The 21,200-nt window shown below is 36.5% G+C and overlaps 1 protein-coding gene across 1 annotated transcript; it reads right to left on the bottom strand.

Moving 5' to 3' along the window:
* Positions 1-4,916: 4,916 nt before the first annotated feature.
* Positions 4,917-18,527, bottom strand: LOC140152856 (uncharacterized). The gene is given in 7 exon segments (XM_072175380.1): positions 4,917-6,800; positions 7,773-8,094; positions 8,096-8,325; positions 10,052-10,121; positions 11,081-11,319; positions 11,863-13,051; positions 18,510-18,527. Coding segments are annotated over 6 exon segments (2,385 nt in total). The 5' UTR covers positions 12,992-13,051; positions 18,510-18,527; the 3' UTR covers positions 4,917-6,405.
* Positions 18,528-21,200: the final 2,673 nt, after the last annotated feature.

Here is a 21,200-nt window from a genome sequence, read left to right as displayed (position 1 = left end):
CCTTGTTCCAATCCAAAGTGCCGTCCAAAAACGTATAAAGATGTGGATACAATATTTTGCACCGCAAAGAATTGCCGCTTTAAAAAAAATCGCTTCATCAAATGTTTTCAGACCGAAAATGGTCCACCTTGGCTTTGTAAGGAGGGTTTTACTTCCATTTGGTGGTAAAACAGATACACTTTAATGTAGACCTTGTATATAGTTTGTATTTATTGATATGAGTACCTTTTTTACACAAATTTTGATAAGTATATTAAATAATTATTTTTGTAATATTGAAAATTACCAACTGTAATATGGAATTAATAACAAAAGTCAATAGTTTTAGTGCCATTTGAATTGCCTCTACAAATGGGCTTCCAGAATAAATTTCAAAGGTTGTAATTACTCCCAGTTCCAAAAAGATACAACACCAATTTCTTGGAATCATAAAAACAGTGTTGTGCCAAATGAAACATAGATCAATTCAATTACTTTATTTGAAATTATAGTGGCAATAAAGTCAATTTTTGTATTTGGTAATTATTTAGTGAAAAGGGCCAACATGGTTTAATACAACTGTATACAAAATTAGAAGGCTTGACACAAGTCTAAGCTAAGCATTCGGAATCTTGAGCATAACAACGATAATTACTCTTACTCTTTTCGTTTTTTGAGAATTACATAATTTTGTACTACAAGGCTTGATTTTTACAGCATAAACACCCTAAAACATGTGTTTTTTGGCCCAAACAACTAGACAGAATTGATCTATTTTATTTTGCAACAGGATATTTGTTTAATCCTAAAAAGATTTCCATTTTTTTATGCTGCAGACTTATTAGGTGGAATCAAGAGAAGTAGTGTTATGTTACGATACAAATTATTTTGTGTTTGTACATCACAATGATGTGTACCCATCGCTTTTGATGTTTATTGCAAAAAATATCGAAATGCAACATTGGATCCTCTTTCAATGACCAGAAATTATCACCTTTTATAAAATTATCCTACTCTCACAGATTAGGATAATTTCATGGTGTATTTATCATTTGAAACGGATGGTTACCACTGCACTGTGGATGGGTACCAATCATTTTGATACAGCTTATACCGTAAAACTTCGTTAATAAGCATATGTGCCTATTCATGAGTTGCTCGGACAAGAACCACTTTTTAAGGTAGTTTGTTAAACTTTTTCATTTCTTAAAATTTACAAATACCTGTGTTACATGTACATATTTGTAAATTAAAAAAAAATGAAAATGTTCAACAAACTACCCTAAAAATTCGTTGTCCGAGCAATAATAGGCACATATGCTTATTAACGAATTTTTACGGTATTCAATATAATACCAATTGTATTCCAATAACAACGCACCATTACTTCAAAGGGTAAGACAATAATATATCAGGGGTGTGAGAGGCCTCAGACCAAAAAAAAGAAAAAAAGAGGAAAATTAGTTTAAAAAAAGCTGAAATACAGCATAAAACAGGGTAAAAACGCCAAATATGGGCTGAAATAAAATAAAACACATAAATTTTGGCAATAAAAAAAGCTGAAATCAGCTTAAAAGCTGAATCTCACAACTCTGATATATATGTAATATGGTCTGCCAACCCAATTCTTGCAGATGATGAGGAAAAAGGTTATATTTTTAAACAGCCTATATAGGGTTAATTTCAAAATTTTGTAAGGGGAACTCTAAAATGCTTGAAATATCTAACATCTCCAAAATACCTTTAATCAACTTTACTCAAAATATTAAAAAATGTCTACTTCATTTTGGCAAGTGCCCAAGACTTTTTTTTCACTCTTTCAAATTAAGAGAGAATAGGATAATATAAGAGCAGGAAAGTGCGAGTAGTTGGACTGGCTGACCTTTAATGTTATCAAGTTACTTCTTACACTTAAATTATTTCATTGATCACGCTTTAGGTGCTTTGCCATTTACCTACCATCCGCTGATATATTAATTATTATGGCTGACTTTCTATATGCAAAGTTTCAAATTAGACATTGAAAAATATTATTTGATATTATTAATATTAGGTGGTTACTAACTAGACAGTGGCTTAGCTGGGACCTTTCCGAGGGGGGAGGGCAAGCTTGTATGTGGCAGGGCCCAAAATCCAAAGTGGGTGGGTGAGGCCCGGGGAACTCCAACTTTGGAGGTGACGCGTATGTAGGGCTGTTAAGACCCCCTTTTTCAGCATCGCTGTCACCCAAAGACCCCATATTTTTTTACGAACACATGCTCTGTCACCCGAAGACACCCTATTTTTCCATTTGATCTGTCACCCAAAGACCCTTACAAATTCAATTTGAACAGCAACTTTCATTTATCACTGATTTTGTTACTTATTTTGAAAAAACAATGAAATTTGAAGCCATTTAGAACTAGAAATTCGATTTTCGAGGTTTTTGCGACGCTGTTTCGCTCTCACCCAAAGATTCCATTTAAAAAGGTCATGTTCTCACCCAATGACCCCATATTTTTTACATTTTGCTCTCACCGAATGCCAAAAATCATGCTCTCACCCAATGACCCCATATTTTTGACATTTTGCTCTCACCGAATGCCCCTTAGTGCGAAAGTGCCAGCCCTACACCTATATCCATTTCATATTGAAGTGCCCCCCCCCCCGGGGTGAGGGACAAGTGCATGTATTTTTGAAGTCTTGCTGTGGAGGAGGTGTAGCGATCCCCGCAGCAACATTACATAAAGGAGTATGGCCCATTAGCTTTGAAAGATAGTGGAGATTTCCCGGCCTGTAAACAATGGTTCACCCCTTAAATTTTATTACACAATTATTGCATGTATCCCTGCTATGTATTCTCCTAATCTTGGCATTGGTATGATTGTTATTATAACAAAACAGTACATTTCAATTTAAGATCAAACAGAGTCATGTGCTTGAGATACAGGATTGTTTATGTTCCGATTTCTTGTTTCATGTTTGATGGTATTAATTTAATGCCTGAAATTGTAATCACCATCTTGATATCTGAAGGGGCTTCCAAACCACTTATTGCTTTGTGTAATTTTGTATCTTGCCAAATTAAAAACAATCATGGATCATAGGACTACTGTAGGAATTTTTCCAAGAGTGACTTCACTCTTTCATCACAAGTGAAAATGAATTTCTAAGAGTAAACTGTATTTTTTATGAAAAATAGTGATAAAATAATGTCAAATGCTGGTATTTTTGCATTTATAAAGTTTGATTGGCAACTTGAATATTTATTAAGACAACTTAAGGGCTGGGGTATGAACGTTTGGACAGTATTTATTTTGGGACATCAGAGCACATCAGACATTTGAATTGCATTCTGAATACGAAGAATGTCATTCTGATATCAAATAATTTTGATTTTTTGAAATTACATAATTTAATACACATTTTATGGCAAATCATTAAAATTGATATTGTTGATATTTAACAGTACTTGAAGTAAACTTTATAAATCTGATGATTTAAACTTAAAGTGTATGTAGGTGGGATGAAAAACCGACGATCAATTGAAAATTTTGACCTTTAGTATTGAAGATATGGATTTTTTTCCCAAAACACCAAAAAAAATTAGGTCTTTTTGGGAAAAAAATCCATATCTTCAATATGAAAGGTCAAAATTTTCAATTGACCGTCGGCTTTTCCTCCTGCTACATACACTTTAAGAATATATCATTAGATTTATATCATTTACTTCGAGGACTGTTATATATCAAAATTTGACAAATATCAAATTTTTATAATTTGTCATAAAATTTGTATTATATTGTGATTTTCAAAAATGAAAATTATTTGATATCAGAAAGACATGCTTCGCATTCAGAATGCAATTCGATAGGTCCGAGGTGCTCTCATGTCCCACAAAAATACTGTCGAAACGCAATAAACGCTCATTTTAGATCCCTTAAATGCACTAACCCAGCAGGGCATAAGATGATACAAGACCCAAATAATGCAAACCTTTTAAGGTTTGCATTTTTTTAAAAAAGAATAATGATTTCATAGGAAAGAAATCTTTTGCAAACTGATAAATTGCAGTGACTCTGATTGTTCACCTTCTCAATCAGTTTGCACAAGCTTTCCTGTTTGAAATGTCTAAGTATTATTTGTTAACAATTTTAAGACCATGTGGCACATGCTGTGTAAAAGGTTATAATAAACAGATAATAGATACAGAAATCATTTAATGAACTCTTCTTTTATTCATTTTTTCCTGTAATAATAAACATTTAAATTAATTTACATTTTGTCACAAGAATGTAAGACTGTGTCAAGTGTAAAGAAATATTGTGAGCACTCGTCTTGTACTCTACAGGCAAATTGTATCTACTCCCTATTATACAAAAATACAACAGCAGTTGTTTTGGATTTTAAAAAAGATTATCCTGTTTTGCAAAATGAAATATAGCTAAATCTTAATCCTTTCATTAGTTACTTAAATACACCACAACTAATGTACGAGTATACTCCATGGAAGATGATGATGATAATGAGTTCCAACTGGCAATAAAAGGAAACTACTTTTGCAATTTTAGCAGAAATGGGCCATAAACATTCAATTATGCATAATTTCTTATAATTTCAGTAACAAAATTCAATATGTTTACTCGTAAGTTCAATATTTAAAGTTAATTTTGACAATAAGCTATACAAGATACTAGAAAATGTGTTTTTCAAAATTTAGAATGCATAACCTGAGATTAGCCTTAGTACAAGTATTTGGGCTTGATTGTCACAGCATATGAAAAACACCCTAAAAAACACATGTTTTTGACATTTATTTTCAAAAATGAGCCAGATATTAAAATCTGACCTTTACTGCTAGTTAAAACTATTTAAAGGATTAGGATTTAGCTGTTTCATTTGGCAAAATAGCATATCATTTTGTTTAATCAAAAAAAAAAAAAAAAAAAAAAAGAAAAGAGAAGAAAAAGAAGTAGTGCTGTATTTTTCTGAATTAGGAGTAAGTACTTGTATTTATTATTTGGTGACCTGTCCCTCTGAAGAATTTCAAACATTACGCGGAAAATATTGTGCCTTTAATACATTTTTGTATATCTAGCCTTGTTCCATTCAATGGCACAAGTGCCAACCTTTTTGGAGTTGAGGACCAAATTTCCAATCAGTAAGCCTTAAATTGAGGTCATCCTAGATTCGTAATAAGTGGCCATGCCGTATTGAATATTTTTAAGGTTTGCAGGTTGGCCACGCCTGCATAACACTGTGCAATAAAACTTTGTGTATTACACACCTGTGTATCAAAATTCAAAATATTTCAATAATACTAAATTTCACAGAAATATTTTATGTACATTATCTACAATACTCCACATCTTAATCTTCTCTTTTTATTCAACCTAATTAGCACACAGGCACTTATGGAAATTTGTTTTAGAGGAGGTGCTTATTAAAATCATATTTCCTACAAAGAGCATTGCAATACTCTGTACTTATAATAAACCTAACCGTTTTTATGGTAGTTGTACTCAAATGGGGGCACTTACCAAAAGTAAAATCCAAATAGGATGTTTTAGTGCTAATTAGATCTACATCTACATCTACCAGGACACTCAGTAAAGTTGCCAAGAGGCAATATCTGACTGAGAATACAAAATTATACAATACTGATGCCGGTCATCAGACACAGATCAAAAACTGACAAATAATTCAGTAAATGGAACAATAAATATAAATAAAGTCATTCTATACAAATCCATATTGATTGTATTGACATTGTTTTCATTACACAAAACAAAGACTTAGTTGTTTCAAGTTTTATGTTCTCTATTGTGTAACATTTGATGCAGAAAATGTTCTTTACAAAACCAAGGATAATTTTGCTGTATTATATCAAACCTATGTACAGCACTTAGTGCATTTGACAAACAAACAAACAAACAAACAAACAAACAATAACACCAGTAGGAGCTGTGGTACTAAAAATCATTGTAAATTGTCTCAATCATTGCAAGTATTGCAATGAAAAAATAGATACACATGTATAAATATTTTGTCTAAACCACAGAGCCCTATTATACTCAGTGGTTTATCCAAATTCATACCCTGCGGATTCTGCTGGGTTACAGGAACATTGTATCATTTCCTAGTAATATCCCTCAGCAGATGAAGTTTTGTGCAATCTGGACTTGGGTTTCAAGCTCTACAAACATGTGTGTCAATTTTGAGCTAAATGACTTTTGCTTGTGCAAGGTGATCATTTCTTGCAAAAGACTACAATTTAAAGAGCTACTGTACTAGATCCAGAAAAAAATGTCAATTTCCGCATTTCATCTCATGCCGGGACTCCAACTCCTAATCATTCCATACTGTTCAAATACCAATACCTACTTATTATCTTTAGTCTGCAGAACCACCAAACAATCAATTAGCTTGTTTGAACATGACAATCATCTACTTGTTTCTTGTATCTTCATCATTTGGAACCAAGAGAAATTTCACAGCAAGTGAAAAATGATCGGACGCCCACCTCGCATTGGGCAGTCCTCCCATCTCGTTAGCCTCCTCATCTGTAAAAAGAGACAACCTACTTAGTATCCGTAACTGTTTGGTGTCTTCCTTAATACATACTGTCTCTGATGAATAAAAGATGTAATCCACCGTGCAGTTGGTCCTGCCATGATTCGTTGTGACCTCCTTACTGTCCTCATTATATACATAGGAAGAATTGAATTGAAAGGGATGGTCTAAGACACTGGATATATTACAGTAGTCATCATCTTTGGCTTCTGGTGTAGTATCACTTATTGATGATAGCTGAGGCTGACTTGATGAGTTGTTTTTAGAACCTAAGGGTTAAATCAAACACATACTTTTTACAACATACTCTGTATAATACTTCACACAAGGGTTGATGGAATCTAATCATAAATTGTCACCCCAGTCCCAAGCATGACTATGATCAGCTCATAATAGGCGAGAATTATTTGTTTTTGTTACTGCATGCGTCAATTAAGTCCAAACTTAAACCTGCATAAATTTACAAAAAGCACTCAAGCAATACGCAAAGTGTGGTTCGCGTATCTGGTGGACCAAGCTGTTTGTACTATATAATTCCACAATGTTATGAGTCCTGCCGATTACGAGCTGATCAGAGTATAGTCAGTCAGTAACCTACACTACAATTTTTTCTGGCAGATAACAGCATTAACACAAGACTAGTTCAAAATAGTTAACTGACAAAATAGCACATGTATCAAATACATACAATTAACGGACAAAATTGCACATGTATCAAATACATGCAATTAACGGACAAAATAGCACATATGTATCAAATACATGCAATTAACGGACAAAATTGCACATGTATCAAATACATGTAACCAGCTTTTTGTTGATCGCTATTTCATTACGACCATGCTGGCATTCTGAATGTGAGCCAGTACACTACAGATGAGGTTACATGTGACGTCATTGCCAGGCAATTTATTGGCAATGCCCAATTGCCCATTGTTTCTTGCCTGACAGTCTACATGTGAGCACATCAGAACCTGTGCTTTCCACAACATCATAATAAGGCCATTGAACTGTGTAGTCATATGCAGTTCACTTAAGCATATCAAAAGACCAGTCCCTTGCCTTGTTTATAAACATTGATTTCACCTCATCTATACACAGTTGTGAGGATTGCAAAGCGGGATTTCACACATTAAACCTTCATTAGCCAGAACATATATGCACCTTTGGTCAGTGCAGTGTGATAAAAGATCAGTCACAGGAAGCCATAGTAACCATTAATAGCAACAATGTGCTCTTACCTGGTAGTCTCTGCTGTAGCACTCTTTCATACTGACATCCATCTGTTACACCAACACCACTGGGCCATAGAGGGGAGGAAAGATTCCTGGTATGCTTCCATGGCTCTTGCCCGGACACATCAACAGCTCTCAGTCCTTCATAATACAATGTCCCTAACTGAATGAACTCCACAAGGGAGCACTGTGGTAAACTATTGAAATCCCCACACATTATTACCGGGTGGTATCTATGGGATTCATTGTCCGGAGTTGGGATGTAGGAAAGCTTGTCTATTTCAGCTAGTAGCATACCGAGCTGAGTCAACTTGATATCGCCACGCTTTTGGATTGTACAGCAGGTGCGTGTTAGCGACACATATCCTCTCTGATTGACAGATGCCTTTTGGTTGTAGCAGGACTATCACAGCAACATTGTCTCTGTCAAGGAGAGGTACATTATGACGGCGGTATTCCAGACGTTTGCAGTCCACTAGGTCAAAGTGTGAATTCTTGAAGAATGTGGCACAACCATCATGCTTGTCACCAGTTCTCTGTTTGAATACACCACTGTACCCTATATATGATGAAAAGGAGAACAAGTTTATTTAAACAGTTTTCTCTATTTGTACTGACATATATCTGAGGAATAAAATAGCAGCTATGCTGCTGCAGTCTTGCCTAAATTTAACATTAACAACTGGAAATGTATTATTTGTTCTGAACAAGTCATTGTCAGAAAAATGATGTAAAACTAGATGCACCGCGGTTCTCGGATGTCACAGCGTCGACCTTGATGCCTCCACCAAAGGGACTGATGTGACACTCAAAAGTTGATACAAAGTTTCAAGCATCAAGGGCAGACCAAATTTCATGCCAACACAACAGTTTTTACTAATTTGACCTCAGATGACCACTGGGTGACCCCAGATGACCCCAAAATGACCTTCCAAAAAGTTGGCTCTAAATATTGTTTGTACCCACCAAATTTCATGCCCATACGACAGTTTTTACTAATTTAACCTCAGGTGACCCCTGGATGACCCCAAAATGACCTTCCAAAATTTTGCCTCTAAATGTTAACTGTACCCACCAAGTTTCATGCCCATACGATAGTTTATCTAATTTGACCTCAGATGACCCCTAGGTGACCCTGGATGACCCCACCATGACCTTCAAAAAATATGGCTCCAAATGTTGATTGCACCTTCATGTACCAAGTTTCATGCCCATACGAGTTTTTGCCAATTTGACCTCAGATGACCCCTGGATGACCTCAGGTGACCTTGACCCACTAACCAATAGAAACTTGTTCTGCCTAGGTTCAAGATGCACCCACCCACCGAGTTTGAGGAACGTGCGACCTCTAGTCTCCGAGAAAAGAGGTAAATAAGGAAAATGGGCACCCTGTAGGACTACATGCAACAAAGTATAAAAAAGGTCCCCCGATAAATTAATAAATAAATAATGAGGGTTCCCATAGTGCAGATTGGTTGCATTAGGATTTACACTGTTCATATGAGACCAAATTATAACCAAAAGTCTCAAAATAATGATATTTTACAAGTTGACCTCAAATGACCTTTGACCACAGTATATGACCCTTAATCACAACCAATATATGAGGATTCCCAAAGTGCAGCTATGACCCAAGTTTGATATAAAATTGGATCGGTTGAGCCTATATTTATTGGTCGAGCTATGAGTCATAACGAGACCAATAAATATTGGGCGTAAAGCATCCAATTTTATCATTATTATGTGTTGGATCCAATATTTTCACACACTTGGATCCATCAAAACATAATAATGGTTGCAATAGGATTTGAACTGTTGATATGAGACCATATCTAAAAGTTTACTTTGTTTGACCTCAAATTACTTTTGACCTCAGTATATGACCTTGAACCCCACCCAAAAAAAGTGACCCACCTATCCTGAAAATCTGAAGTCAATCCGCCCATCCATGCCCGAGATACAGCATCCGGACGGACGAACGGAAGCTCGGACATTGCAAAAACAGTATGCCTCGCGGTGGAGGCATAAAAATTGAAAATTGCAGACATCTGACTCATTCCCCTTGATCGATCATGTCACATTTGTGCATATTGGCCTCAAGATGCTTCACATTACTGTAAGTCCCCTACCCAATAATCATTGCTACCAAGTTCAAGTTCAGTAGTAGTAATACTTGGGCTGCCAACCTTGATTTCAGAGACAAAGCCCAAAATTTGTTGATTCCCCCAGAAATTCACTTTGCCCCCCCCTGAAAAAAAATTCCTGGTGCCGCCATTGCAACTCACCAAGGTTCTTCATCGCTGGCTCATAGAATGAAGTAAAATGTGTTCCTTGTACTTCTTGCAGACACACAATCTAAACATAGAAATAAAATAGTTGATTTAAAATCTAATTTAAGTTAGATAAATAAAATACTAGCTGGTTTCAAGCCATAAATGTTGGTACCTCTGAGACAATTTCAATTACCACTCATTTCAGAGATAGATTGATACAAACCCATCAGTTTCAGGGTTATAGCTATGCCAGTTGGCTGTAAACACCACTAGTTTTTGCCGACCGGCATTCAATCAAAATAAGCTTCCTTCTGACCGGCACAAAATTGAGCAAATATTGTATGATTATGTAAAGTTCAGTTTCCCTATGAAAAAAGAATGAAACTAAAACCACTAATAACTCCAATTATCACCTGCTGATAGAACATGGTGTGAAAAGTGTGCCAACGAGTTCCATAATAACATTATTACATAACATTTTTATATTAATTATTGGGCTTGGTTTTCGTAGCAAAATCCAACTATACAGAATTCAATAAATATCAAAAATCTGCAATTTTTCACATCCACAGGTATATAAAACTGCCATTTTGCAGTGACATACACCACCATAACATTCACTCAATCATTCATGGCAGCAATTGTTGTTATTATTTGGTAGTTAACAGTGTTTCATCAGTCCCAGATGCATGTTTTCTAGATAGTAAATTAGCCGGCACTTAACTTGGGCTGGCAACAACCCTGATTATTCACATTTTAGTAACAATATTAGCACCCGGCTGTTAACAAGTAATTTTCAAGGGGTGCTCTATTATGTAGATGTTATGAAACAAACCACTCACCTGCCAAAGTTATTCTGATGAAGGTATAGGTTTGGCTCTCTGAATACTTTCAGCATACCCTCAGTAGGTAAGAGTTACTTAGTTTCAGAACATCCATGGGATACCTTCACACCTCTTGAAAATGATGCTGGTGAGTTAAAAATTCTGCAACCCTTAATGAAATATCTAGAAATACACTGTGACTAAATGATGTACTCACATCAGAATTGATATCAGCTATCTCTTGGAGTAAATTCATCTTCCTGTACTCCCAATCTAGGATATGTCTCGGACAGTGATGGTAAAGGTAATCATTCATGCTAATCAACTTCTGAGCTAGCACATTATATGACATCACCGTAAAATCTACACCTGTGTATGGTTTGGACTTGTGTCTTCTGCCCAGGCTTGTGTCTTTCCAGTGCCTTTGAAAGTCATTGGGCTCTCGTCTCATAGAACCTGTATGTAAATGTAAGAAGCAAATGTGATGTGAAAACTAGGTTATGAAAGCAAACTTACTTATACTATATACTTGTTTATCAATTAATTATAGGTTTCACACTTTTCCAAAGGTAGGTATTAATTACTCTCATCGAATATGTGTCATCAGCCCTCAGCTGACTGTAGGAACCCATGAATTTGATTCATGTAGGTATTAATATGATACTTGACATGTGAGTGCAGGCTTCAGTACAAAATTGTGTCATAGGATCCTGTCTTATCTGTGCAATCCAATATGAAAATGATGAAAATTTAGATTTTGACCCCAAGAACCCCAAGCAAAGTGCATTATAATACAAGCCCACAACATCAGCATCATAGCCAAAGGTATTGCTCATGCCAAAATGATTATACCACCCATTTCATTAAAATATCAACTCGGCACTTGGGCGTGATATTCAATCAAAAGTGAGTGACCTCTCATATCATGAAATTTTAACAAAATAATGTTGCTTGGCTGTTTGCTCACATTTGACCTGACATTGGAAGATGTTGACTTACCTTGGCTGGTTTTAGGATTGGCTTTGATATCCTCATCATGGTTGGCTTTAGTACTGCTAGGAATTTTTCCTTTTCCTCCAGAGGATGTATCTTTGGATGGTAGTTGGCTATCAAGTCCGTCTTGCTTCTTTTCAGGTCGACTCGCTGTCGTTGAAAACCCACTCTTGGCAAATGTAGACCACCCTGGCGGTGGAGTGGAAGGCTGGCTTTGTTTCTGCATCTGATACAATGATGGGGCATATGTTGAAAAATCTCTTTGGGTAAAACCACACTGACCTGGAGGTGGTGTAAGACACTTATGTCGACTTTGAGATGTAGAGGAAGTAGTTGAGGATTTAACTTTGGCAAACTCAGACCGGCCTGGAGGATGTGTATGTGTTGAATGTTGAGCGTGTTTATCCTCCATATTTTCTTCTGACTTTGTGGTAGCCTTCCTTGACTTGGGCGCACTTCCTGATCTAACATCAGTTGCAGCTCCATGTGATCTAACATCAGTTGCAGCTCCATGTGATCGCCTGCGCATACTGTGTGCAATATTTGCTATAGCTTTCTTTGATTCATCATCAAATTGCACACCTTTGCCTCTTTTACTAGCTGTACCACGTTTCTTACTACTTGATCTGGATTGCTTTGAGTGCGAGTGTTTTTTGGAGTGTTCTGTGTGAGAACGCTCACTTTTTGAGTGCTCTGAACGAGAGCGTTTCCTTTTAGGCATTTCACTTGGATATATGGCTGAAAGTATGTAAAAATTTTGTCTTTCTTCTGCATTTATATAATGACAGTTGAAATCTCCCAAAGCTCCTTTATCTAGACTTGCAGCTATGGAGTGATTTATTGCAGCTGATTGCTGATGATTGTTATATACACATTTCTTTGCAACACTGACTGGATTTGGCACACAAATGGACAATGGAAGCAAACTTGAAGATCTGGTTCTGAATAGAACTTGACTTAAAACTGGAGTTGGATGCAACTTATATCTGCAAGCTAAGGACGTTAACAAACATTGCTGGTGCAGAGCCCGAAAAGAAGAGTGCATTGCTGCAAGTCCGTTTTGAATTGTTTGAGAGAAAAACACATAGCTGACAGATGTTGACTGTGGTTTGGAAGGTTCTTCACCTAATATCATTGAATGGTTGATCCCAACTACACGTGTAGTATCCTCTGTGATATTTATGAAAATCAAAATCTGCAAATAAAATAAAAATGTTTGCTTTTATAGTTAGACAGACAGGGGCTATAGAAGAGATGGAAAGCATCCCATCCCCTTTGGAATTTTGTTTTAATATAAAAATAAAACAACTGTTTCTAATGTGGTTCTAACAGAATAATGGTGAAGAAGGTAACAGGTGTATATGCTCCTACAAAATATCAATAGGCTCAAAATGTACTAAGCTAACTCCCTCCAAGAAGTTGCCATCTTCAGTATCAAAATTTGATCACACAATATGAGAATCAATTTAATTTGATTCTTGCAACTTCTGGCTACTAGGCAGTTTTTGATACTCAATTGATTTTCACAAATTATCTGTGAAAGGCCAAGTAAAATAAATAACATGTATTACATGTTATTTATTTTACTTGGCCTTTCACAGATTGTATATTGTCCCCATCCTCACCGAGAGATTTTTGTTATTTTTGTTATTTGCTCCCTTACTTTGTTTCTAAAATTGTTGTGATGAAAAGACATGTTGAGAAGTTTTTTTTTCTCTCTTTTGTTTTTATTCCCTGTTGCGAAGTTCTTAGTTATATTTATATAATATATATTAATAAATGATAACCAAGAACATCTATGATGAATATATTCAGGTATATTTATTAAAAACACTCAAATAGCAGCCAAAATGGCTGAATTGCATGGTGAATTACAATAATTACAATCATTCAATCAAATTTATATAAAGAAATGCAAATAATAAAAAAAATACATAAAAAAAACTTGAATTATTGCACAATACATACTCAATGAAAATTTTAAAAGGTACAATCAAAGAAATAATAAATAGCTATAGCTCATACTCAACCGAACTCACCAACACCATATCTCAAACACATCCCTGCACACACCCCCCTCCCATACCCATACACACCCACCAACATCCACTGATACACTCCCACACTTACCATTGCACAAAAACTCAACCAAATAGAATATCAATGTGACGGCATAATAAAAAGATATGAAGTTACAATGTACATGTCTTTGAGCTTTGGGGAAATATTAGGGGCCTCCCCATATTTAAGTGTTGACAAAGCCTTTGCAATTGCAATTATACACAGAAATGAAAAGTACATTTTTAACAAATTAACAAATAATAAAAAAGGGCCTCACCAACTGTTCGTGAAAGTCCGGGCGATTGTAACTTAGCCTAAATTTTAGTCCATGTCAAATCAAACAGTATATTGAAAAGTTCTCAGGTAACAATCTCAGATTTGGATAAAACTCTATCAGAATAATCCATTATGGCTACAATAAACACTGCAAAAAAACTAGCCATGTCGTTTCCGAGAAATGGACCTCTGAAATTTGGACAGGACCCCCTCTTGGGCAATCGTGAGTCGCAATTGCAACCATGTTATTTTCTGATATTGAATGCGCATAACTTTCCCCAGGTAACAGGTATAGACCTGAAAATTGGAATCTAGGCTAACTCTTTGCCATATTTTCAGAATAATGTCAAATTGGAGCATCTCCTATACTTTTAATGCTAAAGGCACCCAAAGTAGCTACTGTAAAGCTATTTAATTTCGCTAGTACTTAATTTCGCTAATTGCCAATGACCACCATATTTGTGGGTATTTAATTTCGCTAATCCAGCAATTTATGTGTACAATTCAATGTAAAACTGTTCAATTTGCGGGTATTTAATTTCGCGAATTAAGGCTTGCGAAATTAGCGAAATTAAATCCCTAGCGAAATTAAGTGGTTTTACAGTAATTTGTTCAACCGATAGGTCATCCTGTGCCCCCATGAGATATCATATAAATCCAATCTTTATACAGATGAGTAATCTCTAGGTGCATGTCTATTGTAAAAAGCCAGTTAGGGCTATATACATGGCATGCTGCAACAGCCCTGAAAAATGTCTAAATTTTAAACTATCATGATCATCTAACCATGAAAGAGTTGAGTACCAAAGCTGCATTTTGGTAATTGGTTTTTCAGATCTGTGAGTTTCAATTCAGGTTTCAACTGTCAACATGGCGAGTCACTCATGAGATGGAGGTTTTTTTGACTTCAACTAACTTTGGATGCAGGGAATTCCTTATATGGTTTGATCAATTCTAACTGGCTTTTTGCAATATGCACCTAGAGATTACTCATCTGTAAGATTGGATTCATAATATGATGTCTCATCATGGGGACAAACAAATTCGCTACTTTGGGTACCCACAGCATTAAAAGTACTGTAATTTAGTGTAAAGGAGATAGCTCCATTTTCAGCTCTATAGCTGTTACCTGGTCAAAATTATGAGTACTGTACGGTATTCAAAGTCGTAAAATATCACTGTTGGTCCCGTTGTGAGTCGCGATTGCCAAGAGGGGGGTCCTGTCCAAATTTTGGAGGTCCATTTCTCGAAGAGTATAAGTTAATTTACAAGGCTAGTTGTTTTTGCAGTGCTCACTGCAGCCATAACGGATTATTCTGATGGAGTTTTATCCAAATCTGAGAGGGTCACCTGGTTGACTTGACATGGACTGACCCAGTAAAGATATTTAAACTGAAGACGAATTAAAAAGAATAGTTTGCGTCTGACGTCAGGGCAAAGGCGTGATGTGATTGGTTGCTGATCTGCACAGTACAGCATTTTTGGTCTGGTTGACAGGACGTTATACGAAAACTAGTCTAGCAAATGGCGTAGATTTCTTTTTTACATGAGGGGGGATGGGGTTGGAAAAATATTCTTGAAGTATATAGTGAATCCAGCACCTTTTGGTGACAGAATAAGTTTATAGAATGTGTGTGAAGCGTGTGAAAATTTGGCTATTTTGAAGCTAAACTGATGAAATATAGTGCAAAAGTGGATTCGTGCACAAAAATGTGCACTTTGGGGGCTAAAATGGGCAAATATGACGTTAATTTGGTGCCATATTATTCAGGCATCAACATAGGGGGGCGGAATGATTGTATGGACCATCCCCCCAGCAAAATATCTACGCCTATGTAGTCTAGTCTTTTAAATTTGGTCTTCAATATAGTCACCCGTAGGCGTAGTAGACTAGTAATACTTGAGTTAAAATTGCTAATTTTAAAAATACGGACGGTTAGCAGGGACTTTTGAGGAGAGCGAGAGCAATCAAGTAATAAATATGTTGTCTATACTTCACTTGACCAAATATAGGATTTTTTTATGGTGATGAGACACTCGCACATGGAATTTTAGAGGGATTTTGATAGCAGTTCTTTTATCTCTGGATTGACTTTCATCAAAAAGATTACAAAACAGCACCATTCCACATAGAAAAACTGCTATCATCATGAGACTAAGATCTAGAAACACCACCGAAATGCTGTTTTGTAATCTTTTTGATGACAGTCAATCCAGAGATAAAAGTAAACAAATTGGGATATCTGCTCAATATAAAAGTAATAAAGTATGGAAGCCGCCATTACCCTGCCATCGCGTAGGCCTGGAACACTACCGCGATTGGGCCATGAAAATTACCCGTAAAATCGCGGCATGCTGTATCCACGGTTAGATTTTTTCAAGCCTGCTACAGTGCATTTTTTTTCAAATGTTGAACGGCATTTTTAATACTTTTAATTATATTTTTAGAGCATCCATGAACTTAATTTATCAAATACATTAAATCAACTAACAATCCTGCTATCCGGGCCAAAATTTATACAAGAAAAATACTGTTTCAATCACGAAAATTAACCTAAATTTTGCACCTACACGCAAGACTTGGCGGTAGTCTATTCAGATATTGTTGTCAAGGTGATTGACCCCAGATGATTGACAGTTGGGAACATACATACTGTACGCGATGCTGAATGCATAGCCATGGTAGCCGGGTGCTAAAGTGGGTGCTAAAAGCCCAAATGGCGGCCTCCATGCGTGTAAACGGGCAAGGGTGAAATGAAGTGGGAGACGGGAGCCGTTTGGCCCCAGAAACTCTGAAATGGCCCCTGGTTCCATCTCAATTGTACATTTGTAGTTGACCAGGTCCAGGGGACACTTTTCTCACAAAACTGGCCCCCTGGATAGTGAACCAAAATATAAAATTCAAAGCAACTAGTGCTATTTAACTCATCCAGCACATCTTTATTTTTATTGGCCCCTTGATAATTGGAAATGGCCCCTGCCTGGTTCCTCCAAATCTTGGTGAACAAGGTGTTAAATCGACATAGGAAAAGAACAGGAGGGATCAGCAAAATTAAATGTCAAAACCTCTGGTCAAGGGTTCATACCACTAAATCCGCCTGTAAAGCGGTTTCCGGGAAAAGTTTATCACGCCTACACATTTGTAGTCCCAACTTTGCATAAAAATTGAAGAAAATCGGTACAATATTAATAATTTAAGTGTTAAAAATTGTGTTTTACTAGATTTTGTGAGTGTGATCTCTGCAAATTTGAAAAGAAAATGCAAAAATTTGAGTGATGTTTACGATTATGGGCGCATGAACACACAAGGTCAAAATGCGGTTAGCAGTCGGATGTAAACACGGGAAAATCTTTACCTTTTTATATAACACTAATTTTCTCAAAAAGTAGACCTAAAATGTTATGTCATTTTCAGATATGTTATGCAGAATTTTGTTCTGATTAAAGGGGCATTTCGTGATCCACAGCCTCGTCCCCCCCACTTTTCCCAAAAAAAGTTGAGATTTTTACACCACTGATACCTCTGGCTACATAATGTTTATGTACCAAATATTTCTTGCAGATTAATTCGTTTAGCAAAAATATCGCTAAATTTGAATTTCGTTCTGGTGCACCAGAACGAAATTACAACACATTGTCTATCTATGGAGCAGTGTAATACACATAATCATGCATATAACTCGCAAGCATAAATCGGAATCAACTGAAATTTTGGAAATAAGCTTTTTTTCGTGGATATCTACTGAAAAATGTCATAAAAAGAGGATGCTAGGATCACGAAATCCTCCTTTAAGATGATATCAAATATATATAATATTTTAAAGTAAGAGGTAACTCGACTTATGGCCTAAAACGTGACCCCTATTTTGTACATAAAGTCTATGGGAAGCTATTTTGTGTTATGTACCCTCAATCTTGACAAGTCAAGATCATGAAGATGTAACTTTGCTACGGAAAGTGCTATGACAAAAAGGTTTTCAGTTTTGGCTTTCTTTACTCAAGCCAGGGCTTTAATTTGACGTCAGACGCAAACTGGTCTTTTTATTTTGGTCTTCAATTATAAGCTTAAATTCAAATCATGAAATTCAATTTCAAGCTGTCAAATTCAGCAGACATGCATGCATGCATGGCAAGCATGCAAGTATAAAAGTTCTTCCACAAAATTATGTTACAAAAAAGCTTAAAAAATTAATGTAGATTATGCCAATTTTGCCCAGAACGCTATCGACTTCTAAAGTACAAGAATCCTACACATCGAATAATTTACATGGTTCATAATAACGGATAAATTTACACAATACTTCCATAAAGCTTACATCATTCCGGAAATTCCTTGTATTATATACATATACCGGCATGCATCAAATCTATAAATATTCATTAATACTAGTGACGTCATATAAGTTTACAGGGAGCGCGCCACTAAATCAGGGTATCGTGATCCACAGCATCATCCCCCCCCCCCCACTTTTCTCAAAACAAGTTGAGATTTTTATATCACTGGAAACCTCTGGCTACATGGGGATGGATAAATGGCGAGTTAAGTGATGGTAAGTTATGGGTGAGTTACTGTTAGACCATTGGGCGAGTTACTGTTAGACCAATGGGCGAGTTTACTGTTAGACCAAGGGGCGAGTTACTGTTAGACCAATGGGCGAGTTACTGTTAGACCAATGGGCGAGTTACTGTTAGACCAATGGGCGAGTTACTGTTAGACCAATGGGCGAGTTACTGTTAGACCATTGGGCGAGTTACTGTTAGACCATTCAGAGTGGGTTAAGGTGTGGTGGGTACTGGGTAGGGGAGGTGGGTTAAGGTAATTTTGGGGTCAATGTAATTTTGGGGTCATTCAGGGTCATCTGCAGTCAAATCACTATAGATTGTCGCAGGTTTATGAAATTTAGTGGGAACGAACACTGAAGCGAGACTAAAAATGTCAAGGTCATTTTGGGACCATCCAAGGTCAAATCGCCATAGATCGTTGTATCAAATTTGGTGGGAATGATTGCAGATCGAAGACCGTGAGAAATGGCAATGTCATTTTGGGGTCATTCCGACTATAAAGCATCAGAACTCTATCCAAAAAAAAAATCAAAGTGGTTTTTGTGTGTGGGTGTGGGTGTGGGGGGCGAGATTCATTTTTAAACCCAAATAGTTTCTTGCATTTTCATGGCACAGATCATGGGAAGCAATTTAACATAAGACCTTTGGAATATTCATTAAAAACTGTATATTGGTTTTCTTTGTATCTAGTTCCAAGGAAAAGGAAGTAAAAGATGATATATAAACTCACATTTTAGTGCCATTTCACTACCATACTGGTAGCTTAATTCTTCAGACTGGCAACCCATCCTTGCTTTCTGCTTGCTTTTATTATTGAAGACCGAAATAAAAAAAAGACTAGTCTTCATATGACGTCCTGTCAACCAGAACAAAATGCTGTACTGCGCAGGTCAGCAACCAATCACGTTGCGCCTTTGCCCTATATCAGGTGCAAACTAGTCTTTTAATTTGGTCTTCAATTATATCAGCAGTTGCCAAAGAGGGCATGATGAGTTGGTCCAAGATATTGTTAAGTTTGTAAGTGTGGAAAAAAGTAAAGGTTGGAAATTTGGATCTTGGCCAGTCCCTTTAGCCATAATGTGTGATTTGCATAAAGAATAGATTCGTATTTTTAAAAATGTTAGTTTTCACTGATCACATTGTCCTCTTTTAATTTCGAGCCAAACAAATGAGGCAAAACAAAGAAAATTGCTATTTCATTCAAGCGCCAGTTAGCTCGCCGATCGTCTTATTATCATGAATATTGGCGTAGTTTCACACAGCTAGGATGAACAAACAAGACGTAAGACCAATAGCAATATGTACACAGTTTATATGTCACTGATTCAATGATTCATTAATGCACACAATGTGTTTAGCCACTACTCAATCAGTGAACTCTGTAGAAAAATTTAAATTTTACTGTAATTAAAGCTCTTCCAGGTTAGTCTAAAGTTCACATGCCGTACACCATTGGGTATTACAATCGTGGAAAAAGTAGAAGGCCATCGCTGTGGAGCAAATCACGCATTATGGCTTTAAGTGTGTCGCACAATGTTCCCACCCATGTATTACTGTATTGAAGTTACAATTTTTACATTTGCAAATTTAATTTAATACAAGTTATTTTTTGTAAATTTAAATTACAAATTAAATTCGCTAAATGGTCTAACCATAACTCGCCAAATGGTCTAACCGTAACTCGCCATAACAGTAACTCACCCAATGGTCTAACAGTAACTCGCCCATTGGTCTAAAAGTAACTCGCCCATTGGTCTAACAGTACAGTAACTCGCCCAATGGTCTAACAGTAACTCGCCCAATGGTCTAACAGTAACTCGCCCATTGGTCTAACAGTACATTAACTCGCCCAATGGTCTAACAGTAACTCGCCCAATGGTCTAACAGTAACTCGCCCTTAACTTACCGCCACATAACTCGCCAACTAACCATTCCCTGGCTACATAATGTTTATGTACAAAACCATTCTTGCAGATTAACTCGATTAGCAATAGCCCGAGGTACTCACACCTCCGTCACTACGATTTCCACTGGCCAATAATGGCCATATCTCGAGATTGAAACAAGCGGCAAATTGAACAGAACAAACGAGCATTTGCCCTGAGCATTTGAGAGCTAAGACTGCGCCCTTTACGTTGATGTAAGCATCATGCATCATGTCACAACGGTATTGTGTAATTGCCAAAGAGGGCGCTTTTCATTTGCACAATTTGTCAGGCGGTGATGGAAGCGATATCGCCAATTTTGAGGTCGCCATTGGATTAACACATAATCATGAAATCTTCACAAACAGTTCTAAATTTGTTATGTGGTGTCAAAGCAAAATTATCTTACTCTAAAACCGTCGGGGTTCTGCAAAGTACCCCACTGCAAGTATGTTAATTTTCCATTTGTAATTGCTAACCGTGTATTTTGAATGGGGCTGTCAGCCCTGTATCTTCGCC

This window comes from Amphiura filiformis, chromosome 5, assembly GCF_039555335.1.
Source record: "Amphiura filiformis chromosome 5, Afil_fr2py, whole genome shotgun sequence".
In the NCBI taxonomy this organism is placed as follows: Eukaryota; Metazoa; Echinodermata; class Ophiuroidea; order Amphilepidida; family Amphiuridae; genus Amphiura; species Amphiura filiformis.
Note: the sequence above shows the minus strand (reverse complement) of the source record. Positions and strands in the feature narration are given on the sequence as shown.